The 21,823-nt window shown below is 56.0% G+C and overlaps 1 protein-coding gene across 9 annotated transcripts in view; it reads left to right on the forward strand.

Moving 5' to 3' along the window:
- Positions 1–21,823, forward strand: part of COL5A1 (collagen type V alpha 1 chain) — a 150,625-nt gene that overhangs the window by 105,226 nt on the left and 23,576 nt on the right. For all 9 annotated transcript variants that reach the window (XR_013994427.1, XR_013994428.1, XM_081066278.1 and 6 more), the window contains exons 33-51: positions 3,312–3,356; positions 3,494–3,547; positions 4,531–4,575; positions 5,049–5,102; positions 6,260–6,313; positions 8,969–9,022; positions 9,876–9,983; positions 11,359–11,448; positions 11,546–11,599; positions 12,947–13,054; positions 15,289–15,396; positions 16,351–16,404; positions 17,525–17,578; positions 17,678–17,785; positions 19,201–19,254; positions 19,346–19,453; positions 20,205–20,258; positions 20,979–21,086; positions 21,641–21,694. Coding sequence is in view for 7 of the 9 variants with exons in the window: in XM_081066278.1 (XP_080922404.1) it covers positions 3,312–3,356; positions 3,494–3,547; positions 4,531–4,575; positions 5,049–5,102; positions 6,260–6,313; positions 8,969–9,022; positions 9,876–9,983; positions 11,359–11,448; positions 11,546–11,599; positions 12,947–13,054; positions 15,289–15,396; positions 16,351–16,404; positions 17,525–17,578; positions 17,678–17,785; positions 19,201–19,254; positions 19,346–19,453; positions 20,205–20,258; positions 20,979–21,086; positions 21,641–21,694 (1,368 nt within the window). In the remaining 2 variants the exon portion in view is untranslated. The remainder of the gene's footprint in view (positions 1–3,311; positions 3,357–3,493; positions 3,548–4,530; positions 4,576–5,048; positions 5,103–6,259; positions 6,314–8,968; positions 9,023–9,875; positions 9,984–11,358; positions 11,449–11,545; positions 11,600–12,946; positions 13,055–15,288; positions 15,397–16,350; positions 16,405–17,524; positions 17,579–17,677; positions 17,786–19,200; positions 19,255–19,345; positions 19,454–20,204; positions 20,259–20,978; positions 21,087–21,640; positions 21,695–21,823) is intronic.

Genomic DNA, 21,823 nt, shown 5'->3' on the forward strand with positions numbered 1-21,823 from the left:
CTCCACGAGTCCAAATTCAGGAAGCTTCCCTCCCTTGTTACTCTCAAGCTATTATTGTCACAGCACCTGCCAGAGCACGAGGCGCTTTGGTTCCCTTTGTTGTCGCCATGAATAAGGGTGTCCTGACGGCAAGGGGTGGAGGATGGTGACGGGTGTGGTGGTGCAGGTGGTGACAAGCCCAAGGCCCAGCATTCAAAGCCTCCCCGATGGAGCACAGTGAGGTCCTGCCACCTGATGTCATCCCCAAGAATTCCAAATGGGTATTATGGGCATTTGGATGGGAACAGTGGGGAAGGTGAGGGACAGAAGTCCCGCGGCCTCGACACTGGTGGAGCCTGAACACTGAGCAGGAGGAGGACACTCCGGGATGCTGACCACTGACGGCCCAGGAGAATGGAGTCCAGAGTCAGGAAGGACGCTCATCCAGCCTCTGTGCCCAGTCTTCCCAGGGCTCCATCTTGGGGGAACTGCTGGACAAAGGCTGGAGGCAAAACAGCAATGCTGGTCAGACCTGCTGGGTACCCTGCCAGCACCAGACGCCCCACAGATGGGAGCCTGCATCCCCGCGGTGCCAGACGTCTGCCCGTATCAAAGAGGCCAGTGCCCTCTGCCTATGCTCCTGACCCAGCGCCCGGCGCGGGCTTCAGGCCCCCCAGACTCAGTGCAAGGCAGTAGTGGTCAGCGCTGTGGGAAGGTGCCCCTGCCTGCACGTCCCGCCTGAAGTCCCCAGCACCCCTGCTCAGAAGCCCAGTGCAACCGGACCTGGATAAACCATCTGCTGACGTACAGGGGAACCTTCTTGACGATGTCGCCACTTTATGCCCAGTTGGGGAGCGACAAAGAGTGGGGGTCTGCTAAGTGGGGCCGGCCCACCCCAGGTTCCCAGTTGTCTGCAGAGGACCAGGCGCCAGGCTGTCCTTGCAGAGGGCTCGTCCTCCAGAGTCCCCGGAGTGACGCTTCGGTTGCAGGTTCATCCTGTTAGCCTCATGGAACTGGTGACATCCCCAAGTGTCTCGGGTGTCACTGTCCTCATCTTGTCTTGCCTTTAGAGCTCAGTGGTTCCGGTTTCCTATGGAGACAGGTCACTCACTTCTACAGCATATGCTTCCCAAGTCCTTTCATGTGCCCAGCACTGGGGACCCTGCCATCTAGAGAGGGTTCCAGGTGACGGTGACCAGCGCTCACAAGTGATGGGCATGAGGGAGGAAGATAGGGTGAATTGGGAGAGTTTTCACAGGAGCTGGAGCCGAACCTGGGCAGTCAGGGGAGGCTCCCTGGGCGCAGTGACATTCCATGGGACCTGGAGAGGGACAGAAGTTGGGGGGTGCGGCGTGCAGGACTGTGGGGTGGGGCAGGCGGAGGAAGACCGGCACCTGGCTGAGCCTGCAGGCCGAGGCTGGGCTGGGGCAGGGCTGCCCAAGGCACAGCGAGGCCACAGGGCCTGGCAGGGCCTTGTGCTCCTTCATGTTCTTTACCCCAAGGCGGTGGGAACCCACTGCCCGTTTTCATCAGGGGAGAGACTGGGAGATTTTTAAGGTGGCTCTGCTCCCCTTGTGGGGCGAGGTCGCGAAGGGAGCAGGTAGCTGTGCTCCTCTAGGGGGTCTCTGTAACGTCCTTTTGGGAAGTCTGGCCAGATGGCTGCTTCTAGAAGCTAGGATGCCAAGTCTGCTCACAGCGTGTGTCTGCGTCCTGTCTGAGGGTTGCCCACGAGCCAGCTGGTGCCCTTCCATCAGTCTCGTCCCAGCTTCTGTGGACCGCCAGCTGTAGGTTCAACATGACAAATACCAGGGGCCTGAGCCTCTCCATACAGCTGGGGTAACACAGCCAAGTGACGGCCCCACCCTGGAGCACAGCGGGGCCCCAGGGGCCCTGCCTGGGAAGAGCCAGCCCCTTTAGAAGCATCTCCGGCAACCAGGAGGATTCTCCCCCCTGTGTGTTGCTTCCTTTGGGTCTGCTGTGCCTTCCCTGCGAGGACAGGTCCACTAAGGAGACCGTAGATTGTGGCACTTTGTTCAACAGCATCAGTCACTGGAACCCGGAACTCTTTGGTGTGGGTTACGTTGCAAACTAAACTGAGGAGCAAGGTGCCACCAGGGAGGCCCAGACGGGAGTGGTGGCCGAGACTTTCGCTCCCTGAGCCTTGGTCACAAGTTGGTTTGGGTTGGAACCAAGAGCCATTCACGCTGCAGGATTAAAACCATCTGGGTCATGGTGGCCCTAGCTTAGGGTTGAGGGTTTGCGTCTTGGTGGACGGTGGGAGCGAGAAAACGTGGTAGCTATGCTTATCCACAAACGCCAGGCGGTCACCAGGGTTGGTCAGCGGCGACACTGGCAGTCTGTCCTGTCAGGAAAGCAGATGTTGCATTAATTCTTCTATGCAGATATTTTTTGAAGCCAAAGGGTATTGCCATAGAATTAAAGCAGTGAAACCAGAGTGCATTGTTAAAAAGTAGCATAATTACCTCATCATCATGAACAGTTTTATTAAATTCATTTAAAAAATGGGAGACTTTAGAAAGCCGTTTGACACTGGCAGCAAATGAGTGAAAGATGGTGAGAGGGAACTTACCAGGTGGCCTTGAGCTTACCTGGTCCATCAGGGCTTTACCATTAGAAACCAGAATACAATTCTGGAAAATGAACGAGAAGTGGTGGAGATACATACGGCCGTTCCATCCATTACTTCCACGTGCGGTAGGTAAGCTGCGTTCACCAGCTATTATATCCTTGCTTCTGAAAAAAAAAATGCAGTGCATCTGTTGTCTGTGGTTTGGAAAATGCAAAACAACAACAGCAAAGAAGCCTAAATTCTGTTAGAAGAGAAGCAAATGACGCCTGGATATAGGATTTATATATTAAATTGCCAGTTTGCTGGTCTGCAGAGCCTGTTGAAAATTTAATGGCTAATATTCTTAACTGTAGCAAAAGTAAATTATGTATGAAGGGGCTGACTTTCTTCTCTTGCCTTGCAATAACGATTCCCCACCCTTGGTGAGAGAGAGATGAAGAAGGAGGGTGGAGGGCGAGGGAGGACAGGAAACCAGATAAGGATGGAGAGCATCCAGCAGACTCCAGGAAGAAAATTGGATTCAACAAGACTTGTGCAGGAACACAAAGCTCTGTGTGTGAGATGTGCAGCGAGTCCCCTCTCCCTGAAAATCTCCCGTTAGAACAAAGATAAAGAGGCCTCCTTCCTAGCTTCTAGTTTCGAGCCGTCTCCGTAACCCAGGAGAGGCCACCACCAGACAGGCCGCCTCCCAGCTGGTGACAGGTGTATTTCCAGTGACTGACCCCCTCTTCTCTGATTTTAGGGCACCCCTGGGAAGCCAGGACCTCGGGGACAACGCGGCCCGACGGTAACCACCCTTTGGGTTGAGGGCTGTTTCTTCCACAAATGGGAGCACGCTGTGGGCGCACGCCCTGTGGATGGGGGAAGGCGGTGTCCAGGAGTCGGAGGATTTGAGCTGACCTTTCTTCTCTCCCATCTGTCCAGGGTCCACGGGGTGAAAGAGGCCCCCGGGGCATCACCGGGAAGCCTGGCCCCAAGGTATGTTTCTGTCTGCTCTGTGGTGGGGCATGAATCCCCCAGGCTGATCCAGGGCCTTTTCACTGGGAACAAAAAGAAAGACGTTTTATTGGAGCATTTAAGAAGGAGCTGGTCCCCTCCAATAATAGCCTTTGGAAAAGTTCCGTCAAATGGATTGTGAGGCAGAGGCAGGAGGGGCCAACTCCCATTGGAACTTGAGACAGCAGCCCCGGGGCCCTAGGCGGCCCATCCAGGTCTGGTGGGGAAGTCTTAGTCCTTCTCTTGAAAAGGAGTTTGAAAGCTGCCCACAGATCTTTGCCAGAAATCTACAGAAAGGTTTCTGCCACAGGCAAGAACCTGCCCGTGCCCCACATCCTCACCCCTCTGAGGGGCCCTGACACCAATTCCTCCGATTGTCAGTGTAGAAACGGGCCTCCACCAGGCAGGCCCGTCCTGTCCTGCCCAGGACATGACCCCAAAGTACATTCCTGCCGAGGAGATGAGCGTTCTGGTTGGCTGAGCTGCAGAGCTGGCCTGCCCCTCTGCTAACCGGACGTGCCAACCCAGGGGCCATCGTGCGCTCTTCCATGATAAGCTCTAGGGATATGGCACATGCACTCACCTGGGAGAGCTAGTAATGTCACAGAACAGCTGTTGTCACGTGTCAGGCAGGCCCTGGGATAGATGCTGGGACCTGTCATCTGAGTTTGATGCATTTCGTGGTTGGAGCACCTTTGCCCCACAGCAGGAGACTGTTCTGGAAACGTCACAGCCCTCTTCATAGCAGCTCCTTGTCAGCTGTGTGTAGAAGCAGGAGGACAGGCGACCTTTTGGAGCCATGGATCTGTGCCTAACACGCTCCGCTCTTTACTAAGCATCTGGTAACCTACAGAATGGCACATGTGCAGTGTGTGGCTCTGACGGTCTGCTGATGTCATGGGCCAGTCTTCCCATCAAAAATCGCAATAATAATCTAAAGCTTTTCTTGCTGTCTCTCCCTCTAGGGCAACTCTGGAGGTGATGGCCCGGCCGGTCCTCCAGGTGAACGGGTAAGCACCCTAACACTGGCCATTGTCTACAGGGAAGCAGCCTGCCATAAATGTCCCCTCTCCCTTTTTCCCGGGAGTGGGCTGGGGAGAGGGAGACATGCTTTTGACCCTTCTGAAAGAGAGTGTTTCCTAAAATCTAGAGGTGGAGCCTTCCCTGGGAGTCAAGTCTGTTGGTGGGGGCTGGGCACCCTGTCCACCTCGCCCTGGTCTTGGGGATTTGGAGGTGCTGGGACACCGGGACCTGGGTCCTCAGTCCTGGGCTGCCCTGAGGAACCTGGCCTCCTCAGCTCTGACTGGACCTGTTTTCTTGCTCTGGTGAGGGAGGGGGCTGGAACCGGTGGAGGAGAGGTCCTGGGGAGAGTGAGAAATTGGGGCTGTGCTCAGAGAAGAACCCCGGAAGACAGTGGGAGCTGCTGGCCCCACGCACTGGGGGGAGGACGTCTTTCCTCAAACTGGCCATTCTCTGTCCCCAGGGACCCAATGGACCCCAAGGACCCACGGGCTTTCCTGGACCAAAGGGCCCCCCTGTAAGTAGCGTGTTTTCCTGGTTTGGCTCCTCTGGCATCAGATCTCCTAAGGACGCTTGTCTTCCCCGGGCCCACACAGCCTCCTCACGTCGGGCGGTGGGAGGAGGGCCTGAGGCGGAACGCTCGGGGTGAGCGTGAGGGCAGTAAGCCCCCTGGGCCATGGCGGAGGGCCGTCTGCTGCGCGCCCATCTGCCTGAGCCTCCCGCACTGGGGAGTGTCTTGGGGAAGTGCAGACCCCTTTCTCATTTACATTATCGTGACTTTCTACTTGGGTCTGTGTTAGTGTCGTGGGGCCGTTGCAAAGTACCACAAACCTGGTCACTAGAAACAACAGAAAGGGACCCTCTCAGTTCTAGAGGCCAGAAGTCCAAAATCCGGGTGTCGGCAGGGTTGGTTCCTTCTGGCGGCTCTAAGGCCAGGCTGTCCCTGCCCCTCTCGCAGCTCCTGGTGGTGCCTGGTGGTCCTCGGCTTGTAGACTCTGCCCCGAACTCTGCCTCCATCTTCACGCACCCTCTCCTCTCCATCCCTCTCTGTGTCTTCAAATCTCCATCTTTTTATAAGGACACCAGTCATTGGATTTCAGGCCTGCTCTAACCCAGGATGACCTCATCCTGACTCGACGACATGGGCACAGACCTTATTCCCAAAGAGGGCACGTCCACAGGTCCCGGGGCTTAGCTCTGCACCCTGTCTTTTGGGGGACACAGTTCTGCTCCCAATAGGTGCAATATATCCTCTAACACCCCTCTAGAAGGGGGAAAAACACACATCTAACGATGGGAATTACTTGCCTAATGGGACATGGCAGAGGGCAGTGGTTAGGAAGGAGTTTGACTTCTCAACGAGACAGGCCTGTATCCCCACGCCGCCTGTGCCGCCCGCTGGCTGGGCCTTGGGGAGCTGACTGACCTCCCCCTGCCTCAGTTTGTCCTCCTAGAAGGTGAGGGTGAGAGCAGTGTGACTCTCAGGTGATTGAGAGGGTTCACGGATGTGATGCAGGTGCCGGGCTCCTCTGTGGCACTTTGTCGCCACGACTGTTGGGGTAATTGCGCCCATGCTTAGAAATAAAATGGCAGTTTTTGCTGCCCGTTGTGGCATTCCGTCCCGAAGGTGCGTGCTTTCCAGAAATGAATGAAACTCCTTTGTTCTTTCTTCAGGGCCCTCCAGGCAAGGATGGGCTCCCAGGACACCCTGGACAGAGAGGCGAGACCGTGAGTATTGGTGGTGCTTGGGGACGTGGACTAGCCTGGCCTCTCCCACAGCCTAGCATATGGATGCCACCTTCACTGCCCTGTCGGCTTGGGAGAGGGCGGTCAGCCGTAGGGAGGTCCCCCGAGGTCCAGGCCGCCTTCTGACTTGGGGTGAAGCCTGTTTGAGGAGAGCCCTGTGTAGGTCAGCCACTCCAATGGCATCTCTGCAGAAGGCAGTGCTGGCTTCAGAGTTGTCCTAGCAACTTGGGTCTAAGGTCACATGTAAAACCATCATGACGCAAACAAAATGTCGTTGGGATAGCGAACGCTCTGCACCAGCCTTTCTTCCTCCAGAATAACTGGAGTGCAGCCTCGCTTGAACTGTGTGCATTCTAACTGGAAAAGCAGTTGCGAGGTTCCTTGCTCCCACCTGTGCCGTCTGGTTATTTCAGGCTGTGAAATGTCACGAGAAGGGGTGTGGGCCTGCACCCACCCTGGTGCGTCCATCCAGGTCCCTCTGGCCGCGGGATGGATGGTAGCTCCTTCGCCTTCCTTTGTTATAGTGAAGACACGTGGCCATTGAGGCTAGGACGCAGACTCAGCGGGCTCAAGTTCAATGTCTTTGCCATCTAGGCTGACCTCTGACGTGTCCCTTAGCTTTAGAAATGCCCATAGCAGACATCGCCATGTGGCTGTTAGAGGACTCTAACCTGTTCAGTTGTAAGGAAAAGCATTTATCAGAACCATGATCATTTCCTGCCCCACGAGCCATTAGGGATTTGGCCCGGCTTCATGCCACATCCACTGTTGGTGGGTCCCAGGGAAGGGTGGGGCACGCCTGTGACCTTGGGGCTCCAGGCTCACACAGCTGGGGACTTGCAGGGCCCAGTGACATCCTTGTCACCATACTGGTGGAGGATGATGGAAAGGCCCCTTTGTCTCTGCAGCCAGTCTCCTTGGGTCAGGGACCCCAGCAAAAGGACCCCTCCTGGAGAGAGATTTTGAATGCCATATTTGATACAATGTTGGTGCCAGCTTTTTGAAAACTCCCTTTGTCTCTCCGGTTCATTGTGCTGGAAGCACCTTTAATTACACCATCCCGGTGTTCCGCTGTTCGGCGCATGGAGGCTGATAGATGGAGATTACTTTGCTCTTTTGTTTATAGAGAAAAATTAAAACATTTCATCTGAGCTTTGCACATTTTTCTCTAATGCTGTTTTGAGGGGACAAGATGGAAGGTTTTGCATAGCGTGCACTTTTCTCCCTCTGACTTGTTCTGGAAAGAGGCTACAAAAATATTAAGCTGCTCGTCTTTGCTGGGAAAGTAACAAGATGCTTTCCGGCCGCCTCTGCCATGCCGGCTGTCCCCATGGACACGGGGCCCCCCCTCTCCAGGCCCCCCTGGAACGATGGCTCCCCCACGGGACATCCAGACGTGCCTTCCAGAAACGTCTTCCTGGGGTGCTGACTTTGTTCTTTCTTTAAAAATGAAAGCGCTCAAAGCCCTTTCCTCAACAACGGATGAATTCCATCCTCAGCAGCCATGGGTGGTCCCCCGCCATGGACCAAACGGGGGCCTTTCCTGCCTTACCCCCAACTGCTGCTTCTACTCAGGCACTTCTGCCCTGGCCCACCAGGGGGCGAACGGGGGTAGGGTGCTGTTGACTTGTTCACCACCCCTTGTTTCTGACCCCGTAGATGCCGCCTACAGAGATGACTGCTTTAAACATGGGCATTTAGCCCATTGCATGCAGCTCAGCTGGGTATAAAGAACCGTCCCAGAAACACAGACCACTTGAGTCCGCCGTGGGCCATGTGTGAGGTCTCAGCCTGCATGCTGGCCATCCCTACAGGGGAGAAGGTGCCACCCGCACTCGTGAGCTTCACGGGCAGGGCTGCTCACCCTCCAGGTCTAGCTGTGGCCTTAAAGCCAGCACTCCCCTCTCCAGACGCTAGAGTGACATGTGCACGTCTCTTCCGGTGTCACATGGCACCTGCAGACCGCATCTCGTTGGCAGTGCCATGCTCTGCAGATGTGCCCAGAAATTTAGACTGTACTGCCTTCCAGTCAGCTTTCTCCTCCAAGAGGAACACGTGGGTGCAGCCAGTAGTGGAAGTAAAGCAGGGGTGTCCGTACGTGCCAGCATACACAGCAGAAATGAGAAATTCCGGTTGGGACAGCTAATTACGCGCAAACCTCTGCACCGTGAAAGCCGTGAGTCCACACTCTCCTGATTTGAGTGAGCGCAGGGGACACATGAGCAACACAGCTGTCCCGCGTCCAAGACATTAGCGACACAACTGGGACCATCTCCACAGAGTCACTAATGACACAGCCCAGAGGGAGCGCCCAGGTCTAGCTTCTGGCTGCTGAGAAATGGCACCAAATCCGCTCAGAGAACGAACACACTTGGTGACGTTATAAAGATGAATGGTTTTTAATCATGCTTCTCAGCGCAAAAGCACGGTGATGGAAAGCTGCTAGTGAAACTAAGTTGTCTGGCTCCGTTACCTCATGAATGAATGTGTACACGGAACAAGAGAGACGGGCCCTCTTGAGTGAAGTCTGGAGGATCCACTGACTGGGGGCGGGGCTAGCTTTCTCGTGGGAACCACCTCGGGCAGGGCTGGTGTGGGCCACTCTGGTCATCTCAGTGCGGGTGACTCTCTTCGCAGGGTTTCCAAGGCAAGACCGGCCCCCCAGGTCCTCCAGGTGTGGTCGGCCCTCAGGTGAGATACCCTGTCCCTGCGTTTCACTGGTCTTCCTGTGTCACCCACCCACATATGAGAGAGGGTCATGGCTCGGGTGTCAGTACCCCCAGCATTCTGAAGGTGTGGGTGTTGCTAATAGATACTCTAAAGTCCCATAGTGCTCGTTAACATTAGGAGATGTGCTCCGTTCAGGAAACCGATGGCAGGAACAGAGGGCGTGGCCACGATGAACCGACAGGCAGAGCAAAGATGGCCGCCCAAGGCCCTCGGGCAGTTGGGGCCAGACCAGGGCTGAGCTTTGGAGATTGGCTTCCACCCCATGGGCGGGGGCCAGCTGTGCCCGCTTGTCCTTGCTCTTGGCGTCCATGGCAGACTGATTTTGCCCCTGAGTCCTGTCAGTGCCCACGGGCCTGCTGTCCAGACCAGTGACCAAAATGGTTTGCAGCAGGAGTGATGGCTTAGAGCAACGAAGCAGAGCAGCAGTCACTGTTTCTTGGGACATTCACACCTAAATAAGATATTGAGCTGCCTTGGCCACAGGCCGCAGGGAATGTGGGCACTCCCCTCTCCTGGGGCAGACTTGGCCACCACTCCTTGCCCTCGTTTCCCCAGGAAATGCAGGTCTTGTCCTGCTGGGTCAGAGAAGGAGACGCCAGACCACGGTGTGGGGCCAGGCTGTGGGTTTGCTTTGATCCTCTCTTCTTCGGATTTTTACTGGAAGGAGAAGACTTGCAAAGCAACGTGGGGGTTTGGTGGGCACGCAGTGAACCCTTTGCCTTTGTAGCCAGGGCTGTCCTTACATTTATGAAGAGCAGTTTACTCCCTCGTGTGTCCCTTGAAATTTGTGGCTGATGCTGATTTTCCCCCACAGGGTCCCACAGGAGAAACTGGTCCAATGGGCGAGCGTGGCCACCCTGGGCCCCCAGGGCCCCCAGGTGAACAGGGGCTCCCAGGCCTTGCCGGGAAAGAAGGCACGAAGGTGAGTTACTCAGCCCTTCCATGCCAGACCAGAGTTTTCCTGCGCCATTATTTTGGCACTTTGTTTCTGTTTTCTGCTGTTCTTTTCTGATGAATGGGTTAATTTCTCAAACAAATGTTCTTTGTGCCAGCCTACTCTCCAGGCCATGAACTTGGGTCTATTTTTACTTGATTTGAAAGAGGACTGGAGCTGATCCCTTGCAGGTGCTGGGGGTCAAACCATCCTTGACCTTCTGCCCCAGGCCGTGCTTGTCACCAGCTCTTCCCCCAGCAGTCACACCTGCTCCCAGTAATGGATGAAACACTCTGACACTTCCTATGTCTAAGACGAGTTTAGTAGAAAGTGCCCCTTTAAAAAGTCCCCTACCATTAGAGACTAAAGAATAAACAATACAAATAGAGGATGGATGTGTTGCTTTCATACCTGCTAGCCCCAGTTCTGTGTCCCCTCTCTGTTCCTTGGGAGGCCTTTCCCCACCAGCCTGGGTGCTCCAAGTTGGTGGTCATAATTCCATAAAAATGAGTAGTCCTTCCTTTTCCAGTTTTTCAGTAACGGACACAGGAAATATAAGTTCTCCAGCCTTTTATATGACTACATGCAAGAGAATAATATTAAAAAATAATAAAATAGAACGAATAAACACATACTGACAAAATTACATGCACTTGTTTATGAGTGCATTAAGTTGGTGCAAAAGTAATTGCGGGTAAAACTAATTGCAAAAACCGCAATTACTTTTGCACCAACCTAACATATATGTACATACTTGAATACATATACGCACTTGAAAAATATACATGTACATATGTTTGTAGAAGACAGATACAGAAACAGGTATAAATGCCAGTCACAAGCAGAGCTCTCCGAGTTCGGACAGGAGGCCAAGGCCATACTGGTTTGGAGACCCCCATGCTCCCATATTGGACCCCAGAGATACTTCTGGAAGATATCAAAGCTTTAGTGTACCTCTGAGAAGTCTACACTCAGATGGGGCATCTTTTCAGAAACTATGGTTTTAGGGTCGAAGCAAGTGTCTGTAGTGACGAGTCTGTTTGGGGCAATGTTTCCAGCACTTGGGCCAGAGTCCTTTCTCTGAGCACAGCCTTACGAGGAGCAGCGAATCTCTGGGAAGGCAGACATGGGCGGAGCAACCTCCTGGCCCAGCTCCTGCTCAGCCCATGTGGCCCCGAAGGACTTTGGGAGGGTCATAGATGGAGGAATCCGGGCCAAGCTTGGGCCGTGCTCCAGCCTCAGCTAGTAGTCAGTGAGTCAGTCAGGGCTCAGATCCCTTCAGAGCCAAGCGTCCCAGAAGCCCAGCTCCCCATAGACGCTGGTCCTGGGCATTGCTCAGACGAAGCTGTGGCTCTGATTTCAGGGTGACCCAGGCCCCGCTGGCCTTCCTGGGAAAGATGGCCCTCCAGGACTACGCGGCTTTCCTGGGGACCGAGGGCTCCCTGGTCCAGTGGTAAGTGAGGGGCTCGGTGGGGGACGGAGTCGGACACTGCCCAGCTCTGGTGGCCTCTCCCCATGGTGCCCCTGACTGTGGTCTCGTTACTTTGCAGGGAGCACTTGGACTGAAAGGCAGCGAGGGCCCCCCTGGCCCACCTGGCCCCGCGGTGAGTGGCGCTGGCCCAGTGCAAGCATTTGAACAGCCTGTTGTTCAGAACCGACTCTGTAGGCAAGATGGGGTGGTCCCGAGGCCCCTGAGAGCGCACGGCTGACCGGGTCCCACCCCAGGTCCTAGGAAGGCCAAAGTAGAGTGGAGGAGATGGACTTGGGTGGGATGTGGACAAATGTATCCTGAGCTGGCAGCTGGGGTTACAAAGCGCCAAGGGGCACGTTGCACGAGGAAAGGTGGAGAACTGGGCAGTTTGGAGGGAGGGCTGAGTGGTGCCATGGCACCTGTGAGGAGCCAGGAGCAGCTGACATGCTTCGTGTGGGTCTGGGCCAGGGACAGCCGGGAAGGGGATGGACACAGACCTCCAGGGCCTCTGATGTGGGTCCGAGAGTCAGGCTATCCACATGCCAGGGCCGCCCGAGGCACAGCTGGGAGATTGTCCCCAGAATTTGGGTCGAGGGGTTTCTACTTGCCCTCTATTAAACTAAATGGTTCCTCCCGACTTTAAGATTCCAGCTGTGAGAGGGTCCAAGACCCTTAGCTGTGACCTCGTGGACTGAGGGCCACGTGCAGCTTTTCCCACCCTCAAGAGGCCCACCCCTGAACCCCCGTTCTTGGTGACACTTTATGGAAATGTAACATCTGCTCTACTTCCCCGTCCTTCACATGGGGCCCGTCTGACAGCCCCCATTCAGCTGCACAGATGTGGAGCTGCAGGAATGACCCCTGGGCCCTGACTGGGTTTGAGAGTGGACCATGAAATAATACCACCTTTCCACTAACCGAGTATGGACCATTTGAGAGAGATGATGACCCAGAAGTCAGGTGGAAATGAAACTGTCACCTTTCTTTCCAATAAAGGCCAAGTATAGGATGATACCCCAGGCAGCAGTGGTCTCTCCGCGCTGTCCCCTAGAATTAGGCCAGGTGCCCACCCAACAGCAGCACTCCAGGGGCAGCGCCCCCTTAGAACATGGACGAGCAGGCAGAAAGAGTGCTAGGTGGGCAGGCAGACCCCAAAGAGGAAAGGGGATCAGGCCCCAGAAGGGGCAGCTGCAGGAAGAGATCATTCCAGGAAACACTGAAGGAGGATGTATTCTCAGTCATTCTGTGTGGGGCGGGTAGACCTGTGCTTGGAATTATGGGCGAGGAACTGCTAAGAGGGGGCCTGGAACAGCACCTCAACTACTGTACCAAATCGTCTGTGCTTGCAAAGGGCCCTAGGGAACTACTATGGGCTCCTGAGTGAGGGCAAGCGAGCAGTATGACTGGGCAGAGCTTTAGGAAATCGCACCCATGCAGTTTGAGAGCCTTTGGAATGAACCATTTTCTTGCCCCACCTCAGGGATCTCCGGGGGAGAGAGGTCCAGCCGGTGCCGCTGGGCCCATCGGAATTCCGGGGAGACCTGGGCCTCAGGGACCTCCAGGGCCGGCTGGGGAGAAAGGTGCTCCTGTAAGTACTGACTTGAGACTCCGGGGCCTCCCACACCCTGTTTCTGCCCAAAGCTGTCCCTCCCCATGGGTGTTTCCCTGGGCTTCTATGGGATGGGGGAGGGGCTGCAGTTTGAGGATGTCCTCTAAGGGTGTGTGTGATCCAGGCTCTTCCCTGAGCTCCAGGGGGCGGGTCCCCATATTTGGTCAGCTTCTTTCAGCAAGTCTCTTGAGCTGGAGGGGTGCTGTCACACCTGCACATGTGTGCCCATCATGTACAGACACAGAGAGGGACTGGGGACAGTGTGTCCAAATGCGTCCTTGGCCTTGGTCCACGTGCAGGCTCTGGGTGCCGCCTGTGGATGGGCCACCGCCACTGGCTGTGTGCATGGCCCCTCCCTGTTGGCCTAAGCCCATGCCGGTCTTTGTCTGAGAAAGGTGGCTATTTGTGGTGGGTATGGAGCAAAGGAAACGTGTGATAGGAAGATAGAAAGCTTCTTCCCGGACCCCCAACAACTGCCCTCTTGATGAACCCCAGCATGGCCCACCCCAAACGTGGTCCACCCTGAGCATGGAGGCTTTATGAGTCCTCGAAGGGAGTAGGGGGGCTCTTGAACCTTGGTTTCCATGAAGGAGACTAATGAGTCCCCTTGTCCAGACACCTCGCCAGCTGCCCTCCCCTCCCCCGTCCTCTTCCCCCAGATGACACAAACACCCACAGTGCCCTGACGTACACTCACCTGGCAGTGTTTGGCATTGCCACACAATTTTGCAAACTGCCACCTGTCCCGAGTCCAATCAGCCATGGGGACAAATTTCAACTCAAACTTCCCTTCCAAATTCAGAATGTCAAAAGTAGCTGAGTTCTGGGGGGAGCAGCAAACATCAATGTAGACGGTCTCCAATTGAATAAGGGTGTGTGAGCTGATTGATGTCGCTTAGAAAGGTGGCGTTTTCCTGTGCATTTCGCTCTCGGTGGCTCATGGGTAGAGAGAACCCTGGTTGCCTCCCTGGGTGTGAACCACCCACTGAGAACAGTCGAGAACACCCGCGCCATCGAGAACCATTCAGTGTGTTGTCAGCAGTTTGATGGCATCTAACCATTTCCGGTGAGCCTCCCAGGACAGTGACCCAGCTGAGTCTGTGTCAGAAACCTGATGCCTGTTGGACCTTCAGTGCACATAGGACACACACAAATTCAGTTAGAAACAGTTTGGTTCGTTGTTTCAAGAGAGTAAATATTTGAGCAGAAACCTCTCGAGAGTGGCACTATCCGCTAAAAGCTTGTCATTCCCCTAGAATGCTCCGGAGAGAAGAAAAGGTTGAGAAAAGGTCATGTGTCCCCAAGCGTTGATCAGTGATGTGGGGCGGGAGGTGCCCCCAGCACAGTGGGCCCGGCCTTCTCGGGCTTAACGAGGTTAGAAATGGCCATCAGTAGGAACTGAGCATGGGGAGCAGGAAGTGAGCTATGCAGGTGGGAAGGGACCCAGCGGGGACGTGTGTGAGTGTGGCCGCTCTTAGACCCGACACTGAACACGCACTGCCTCTTCCGTGCCCTGTGCCCAGCGTGCACGCTCATTCTGTGCACCCGTTGGAAGAAAGGGATTCTGGGCTCGGGTGAGAACATCCAGTCACTCCGTGTGACGTGCTGGCTGGTAAAGTTGAGCAAAGCAAGACCGTAGTGAAGGTCCTCTGTGATTAACGAGGAGCAGTTATGAGGGGAATGAATCAAAATTATGAGGAAAGGAAAATGGTGTTTGTGTGTGTGTGAGTGCATGCTCGCACATGTGTGCATGTGTACACACATGTGTCCCTATGTGTGCATGTGTTGGCACATGTGTGTGTGTGCATGTGTTCGGCGGGGAGGGTGTTTGCAGAGAACTGAGGGTAATGAAGTGGCTGGAGGCCTGCGCTCAGCCCTCCTGGTCTCCAGCCTTAGATGACGCCACACATAGGCTCAGGGACCTGGTGGGCCGGGTCTGAATGCGGGCTCTACTGCTTACACACCACGCCTCAGTTTCCCCATGTAAAAGTAGCCCTTTCAGGACGGGTGAGGATGAATTGCCGTGGTGCTCAGAGGTGGGTGGTGCCACTCTGCGCTCAGAGACCCTGGCTGAAGCCCATTAGGACTGTGGATGTGGTCACCCCCAAGAACTGCCGACTTCCTGCCCGTGGGCCTCTCTCTGGGGGATGACCTGGGGGCAGGACGTTCCCACCATTGAGCCACGTCTGAGCAGTATCTTCTCTCCTCTTTAGGGCGAGAAAGGGCCACAAGGCCCAGCTGGCCGAGACGGTCTCCAGGGTCCTGTGGGACTCCCCGGTCCGGCTGGCCCCGTGGGCCCCCCTGGAGAAGATGGAGATAAGGTACGGAGAGCAGAGAACGGTGCTCAGCCCAGCTGGCCAGGGCCGGCAGGTCAGAGCCAGGGGTCACTTTACAGAAAGGGCTGCAGGACAGTGACCCCGTGCCCACCCAGCTCTCGGGGTTAGCAGATGACCTCCAAATGGCTGACACATAAATGGTAGTAAACGAGATGCTTCATGTATGAGATGTAATAACAATACACATTATAATTTACCTTACTAATGACCTCGCGAGAACTTAGAATCTGCTCTCCTCTGGCATTGTTGTCGTGTTGCCGGAGGCATCGGCTGTTAGTCTCAGAGCACAGAAAATGCCCTGACCCTCCTGCGTGGTTTCAAATCCTGCTGTGTGGGGCCCGATTTAATGAGGTTTCCCTCAACATCTATTGTTAAACGTCTTCCCCGGCCTTGTGCAAGCTCCCTGCCTCAGGCCTGCGTCAGGCCGTGATTCTGACGCTGCTACTGCGGCAGCCTGTACCGTATACTTCACTGAATGAAGACACTCAATTTAACTTTCCACGTACGGTAACCCTCTGGTGACACTTCCGACTTTGTCACCTCCAAGCGTAGGCAGTGCCTGGCTGCTGAGGGCGGAAGCAGCCCTGTACCGCAGGCACACCGGACGGTTTAATCGCTTCTTTGGAAGCACAGCGATCGAGTTGTCTGTTGTGGCATCGTCCTGTCAGCCAATGTGACAAACAGAGGAAATACTTTCATTAGGATTTTCACTACATTTCCAAATCCACTAAAATTCTGGATCGCGTAAGATCAAGGCCCTTTCAGCACTCGTATTGAAAGAGGAAATCAAATTAATATGTGTTAACGGTTCCTCTCAGGTAATTTGTAGGGACCCCTGGAGAGATTATTCTTCATCTCCAAGAAAAATTAATGATGACGAGCAGAGAACGTCCCCATGGCTTGGGGCTGCCTCACGTGTCTTTCCACATCTTCCCGCAGGGAGAGATCGGAGAGCCAGGACAGAAGGGGAGCAAGGGGGACAAAGGTGAACAGGTAAGGCCCACATGGGGGCGTGCGCAGGGCCACCTACGGCAGGTGAGCCGTGGCACGGGCCACACGCTCCGCGTGACACACAGGCATGGCTGACATCAGGCCCTGTGACTCGTATAACGACATTAGCAGCCAATAAGGGACAGGACACAGCTGGTGGGCTTCCTTCCCCATTAAGAACTCGTGTGCATGTGTGTGCTACGCTTGTGCGTGCTCCAGGTGCAGGCACGTATGTGACATGGGGTGTGATGAGCTATGTTTATCTGTCTGAGAGGGATCCTTTGTTCCTAAATGGACAGGTGGCCCCGGCAGGTTCTGGGAAATGAAGTAGACTGAGCACCTTTGTCCTCGGGGTTGTGGGGTCCAGACGTGAGCCCCCCCGCGAGCTGAGGGCTGCTAAGCCTCCAGATTCTGACAAGGCGGCTCCTTAGCCAGATGCCCCTGAGTTTTTCCCTTTTGTTGTTTGTTTTTTTTCAAATCTGCTAAAAATACTAGCAGATTTTGTGTTCTTGCAAAAGCCGTGTGCCTTGGCCGCCAGCTCCTTCCGGTGGCCGTGGACCGTGTCCCGTCTGCTGCGCAGTTGGGCCTTTTCAGCCGGCGCTGGTGTCCCGGGCAGCTGTTGATGGCTTCCTTGCTGGGGCCTCCGGCCGGTGCTGGTCCCACTCCCAGGAACAGCAGTGCTCGTCCCCTGGCCTCTCTCACTCCCTGTGCTGACAGTGAGCTGTGTTTGGGACGCATACGCGGTAGGCCGTCAGGGTGCCAGGCCCCGGTTGGACCACAGATGAGCTGTGTGAGCTCAGTCCTCATTTTTAAATCGGGTCCCCTGGGGCCCAGGTCACAGGTGAGTGGTGGGAGTCAAGATGCTGCCCGGTGGCCTCTAGCGGGACGTTGGTGGCGGCCACCCCTACCATCTGTGGCTAGGTGCTCTTGGAGTGAACCAAGAGTGTCACCAGTCGCAGAGCCTACAGGAACCTTGCACTGTTGCACTGGCACTCCTTCCTGTGGTGGCCACATGTGGGGACTAAACTGACGACCTGGGGTGCACGGCCCCTACGCTGAGCAGCCCTGTGCCTTGGCCTCAGCTGTGACTTGGGAAGCAACTGTGTCTGTCTTTTCCCCACAGGGTCCACCTGGGCCTACGGGACCTCAAGGCCCCATCGGACAGCCAGGCCCCTCCGTGAGTACTTACGGTTAGGGACGCTCAGACATCCCGACCCCTGGAGCTGGTGGGGACCAGGAGTGGGTCCTCACCCACAGCTCCATTATCTGCCTGCAGGGAGCTGACGGCGAGCCGGGGCCTCGAGGCCAGCAGGGCCTGTTTGGGCAGAAAGGTGACGAAGGTCCGAGAGGTTTTCCTGGGCCCCCTGGACCTGTGGGGCTGCAGGTAACTATAGAGTTTGCAGAATAGCAGCTGGTGCACTTCAGGGGGTTCGGGGCCTTTGCTGTGCCTTCCCCCCTCGCTCTGCCCGCCCCTGCCTCTCCCTTCCTTCCCCTCTCCTCCTGCTTGCCCTCCTCTCCATGTTTTTAAGAGTGGGGAAACTAAGGCTAGGCTGCAGGGGCCTCCTGGGGCGGCCCCATAAATTCCGCAGCTCCACATTAGTGACTTCTAACCTGTGACTTTTCCGTGCTCATAGTAGAAATAGTGGAAACTACTGGTAAATTGTAAGAAATGAAAGCATAACTGACTTCTAAACGAACCACCTAGGAATGACAGCTGTACACGTTTGGGCGCATGTCATGTCATACCTTTTAGATGCTTGTATTCACATACATGTATGCACACGTGTCACGTTAGTTGATTTTTGCAAAAATCTGAGTCATGTCGTATGCATAGGACGTTTGAACCCAGCTATTCCCATTCCATTTCACATCACGGCTCACGTAGAATGGCATTAAATACTCTTTGAACACGTCCGTTTTATTGATGTTTGGACACATGATTTTTAGTCACTACATAGTATTCCAGCATATGGTGGTGACATCAAAATGCAAACACTTCCCAGCCGTTGGTGTGTCGTTTTAATGTTTATGGGACAATAAGCACCTTTGTCCACGAATCTGCATATTTCTCTACTTATTTCCTGGGCTGGTTCTGAGACCTGGAGTCACAGTACGTCCTCCTATCTAGCAGTGCAGCAGGAAGTGTCTTCCTGAGGCTCTGGGGAGGCAGTGAGAGCCGAGTGCTGGGGAGCCAGTGAGCCGAGTGCTAGGGAGCCAGTGAGCCGAGTGCTGGGGAGGCAGTGAGCCGAGTGCTGGGGAGGCAGTGAGAGCCGAGTGCGGAGGAGCCAGTGAGCCGAGTGCTGGGAAGCCAGTGAGCCGAGTGCTGGGGAGGCAGTGAGAGCCGAGTGCTGGGGAGGCAGTGAGAGCCGAGTGCTGAGGAGGCAGTGAGAGCCGAGTGCTGGGGAGCCAGTGAGAACCGAGTGCTGGGGAGGCAGTGAGCCGAGTGCTGGGGAACCAGTGAGCCGAGTGCTGGGGAGGCAGTGAGAGCCGAGTGCTGGGGAGGCAGTGAGAGCCGAGTGCTGGGGAGCCAGTGAGCCGAGTGCTGGGGAGGCAGTGAGAGCCGAGTGCTGGGGAGGCAGTGAGCCGAGTGCTGGGGAGGCAGTGAGCCGAGTGCTGGGGAGGCAGTGAGCCGAGTGCTGGGGAGGCAGTGAGAGCCGAGTGCTGGGGAGGCAGTGAGAGCCGAGTGCTGGGGAGGCAGTGAGAGCCGAGGGCATTGGATGGAGCAGCGCCAGCCTGTCACACTCACTCATGCACGCACACACTCACACACTTACATTTCCTGACCATTCCTGTTCTCAGGGTCTGCCAGGACCTCCAGGAGAGAAGGGCGAGACGGGGGACGTGGGTCAGATGGTAAGTGTGGCGGGGCCCTGGCCATGGCAGCTGACTTCTGTTTGGGTGAAAGTTTGCATTTTCTCTCTATTCAATGGCTCTCCTCTCCTAGGGCCCTCCAGGTCCCCCCGGCCCCCGAGGACCCTCTGGAGCTCCAGGCGCCGACGGCCCACAAGGTCTCCCTGGTGGAATAGGCAACCCTGGTGCGGTGGGAGAGAAGGTGACTCAGGCCCCTTACCTGTTGTCATGTCTGACATGCTCGTGTGCGAGGCTGACCTGTGGGGGTGTGGGGGGTGTCCACACGCACATACCCGTGTGTGTCCGACCAGCTGCACATGCGGCGACCTGCAGGTGCCTTGCCGGGCATAGTGGTGCCAAATCTGACTCCTCTCCAGTGCTCACAAGTTCACACTGCTTTTAAAGCACTTCGTCCTAGTTTCTTGGAGTAAAAGGGAAGACATGTTGTGCTTCCAGCCATTCGTGTTCCCTGGACACTATTTCCAGAACTTTGTTTCAGACATCAGCCATTAAATGGAGAGAAGTCTTCCATTGCTGTTCATTTATTGTGATGTGAAAATTACAGGGAGGTGCACCACTCAGCCCCAGAGCGACGCTCCACCTGTGCTCAGGGGCGTCTTTCTCTGTCCCCATTGCCAGTGCTCTCGCACCACGTTCACCAGCTTCTCATACTTGTCCTCCAAAGCTCGCCTCTGGAAGCCGCTGACAGTCACATTCTCTGCACGTGTGTCCATCACGGGCATGTGCCTGTCACTGTCCCTGCCATTTCCCTGACCGCGACCGCTGTTCCTCACGTGCCCATCCTCCCATCCCAGGGCCGTCAGAGGACAGGGACCACTGTCTCACCTCCCGGGTCCCCCTGCCCTGGTGCCCACCATCAGGGCGGACTTGGTCCATGCTTGACACTGGAGCCAGTGCTCTTGTCACTGCGTGACCATGCGTCTCCTTCTTAGGGTGAGCCTGGCGAAGCTGGAGAGCCTGGCCTTCCCGGAGAAGGGGGCCCCCCGGTGAGTGAGCGGGCTCTGGGAAGGTGGGGTGGCCGTGGCCGGGGGTTGGTGGGAAGCTCTGCCTCAGTGCTCCCCCCCATGAAATGGGAGCCATGTCTCCTCTTGTGCCCACCTCTCGGAATTACTGTGGAAAGAGGGAACGGAAGGGTAGTGAGCATGTGCGGGCACGTGTCTCTGTGTGTATGCATGTGTGTGCAAACATTAACAGTGAACACCCACGACTGATCGCTGTGAGTTGCTCTGCCATCTGTGGTGTTCCAGGCCCTTCCACAGGCTGCTGTAAATGTGGGGTGATTGCTGTCCCCTATTCAGCCCAGACCTGCGACATTCACAGTCCGCCGGTCCCATGTGCGTTCCTTCAGGCCCAGGGGCAGCTGGAGGACAGAGTTCTCCCTCTGCGAGAGCACTACCGGTGGGCTCAGGGTCCGAGCGGCCTGCTGTCTACTTCAGGGTCAGTCCTACCTAGAGGCAGAGTCTTGGCTTCAGAGTGCCCAGGCAGCTGGTGGGCTCCTCAGGCCGCCTGGCGGTGCCAGGGGCCAGGCTGTTGTGAGAAGTGTGCGTAGCGCCAGCCCAGCGCCTGGCCCACAGTCTGGGCTCGGCAGGTACCTGAGAAAGGGCTACACTCCCTCTCCATGTGATGCCAATGAGGGCCACGCGTCAGGCCGGCACCTTGCTCGCCTGGTCGGCTCCCCGAACACAAACACCGGCCTTTCTCTGTAGGGACCCAAAGGAGAAAGGGGAGAGAAGGGCGAGGCCGGCCCTTCTGGTGCTGCAGGACCCCCTGGACCCAAAGGCCCTCCCGGAGACGACGGTCCGAAAGGCAGCCCTGTGAGTAGCACCCGCGAAGCTGGGGGCGGGGCCCCGTGTCCTAGACCCTCTGCATTCATCCGCAGCGTCTTGAGGAAGTGTTTCTAGTTTAGAGGGTTTCATACTAGCTCCTGGATGCAAACAGTGCCGTGAGCACAGTGGGGCAGGGAGAAGACCTTCAGATGTCCTGGGTGTAGACAGCAGCATGCTGGACTGGGCTGGGCGGCCGCCCGTCCTGTGGCTTGCCCTGGCTCAGCACCAGGAGGGGCTTGTGAGTGGCACGTTCTAGAAGTCTCACGTTCCCATCTCAGCCTAGAGCTAAGGAGCGAGTGTGTGGGCATGGACAGTGTGGCCTCCGGAAAGCGGGAGGACCAGGCCTGCCTGCCTGCTTCCAGGCTTGTTTTCTTACGTGAGTCAACTGAGATGTCCGCGAAAGGCTCCAGGTGGTGAAGAGCACGGCAGTATCAGAACCGTCTGAATGTTGTAGGGGACGGTAGGAGGGAGGTGGTCTTGACCCAGCAGTGGATCGGCCGTGTGCACTCCGGGCACTGGACCTGCCTCTTTCTCGGTTTCAGGGCCCCGTCGGTTTTCCCGGAGATCCCGGTCCCCCCGGAGAGCCCGGCCCGGCGGTAGGTGCTCAGGGCGCAGAGCCCCCAGTTCCCTACCACGTTGACCTACCCCCTCTCTTTCTGATGGTTTCTTCTTTATGAACTCTCTGTAGGGCATGGTGCTTTTCCCTACGGCACCCCCATTCTGGT

The sequence above is a fragment of the Rhinolophus hipposideros genome (genome assembly GCF_964194185.1).
Source record: "Rhinolophus hipposideros genome assembly, chromosome: 11".
NCBI lineage: Eukaryota > Metazoa > Chordata > Mammalia > Chiroptera > Rhinolophidae > Rhinolophus > Rhinolophus hipposideros.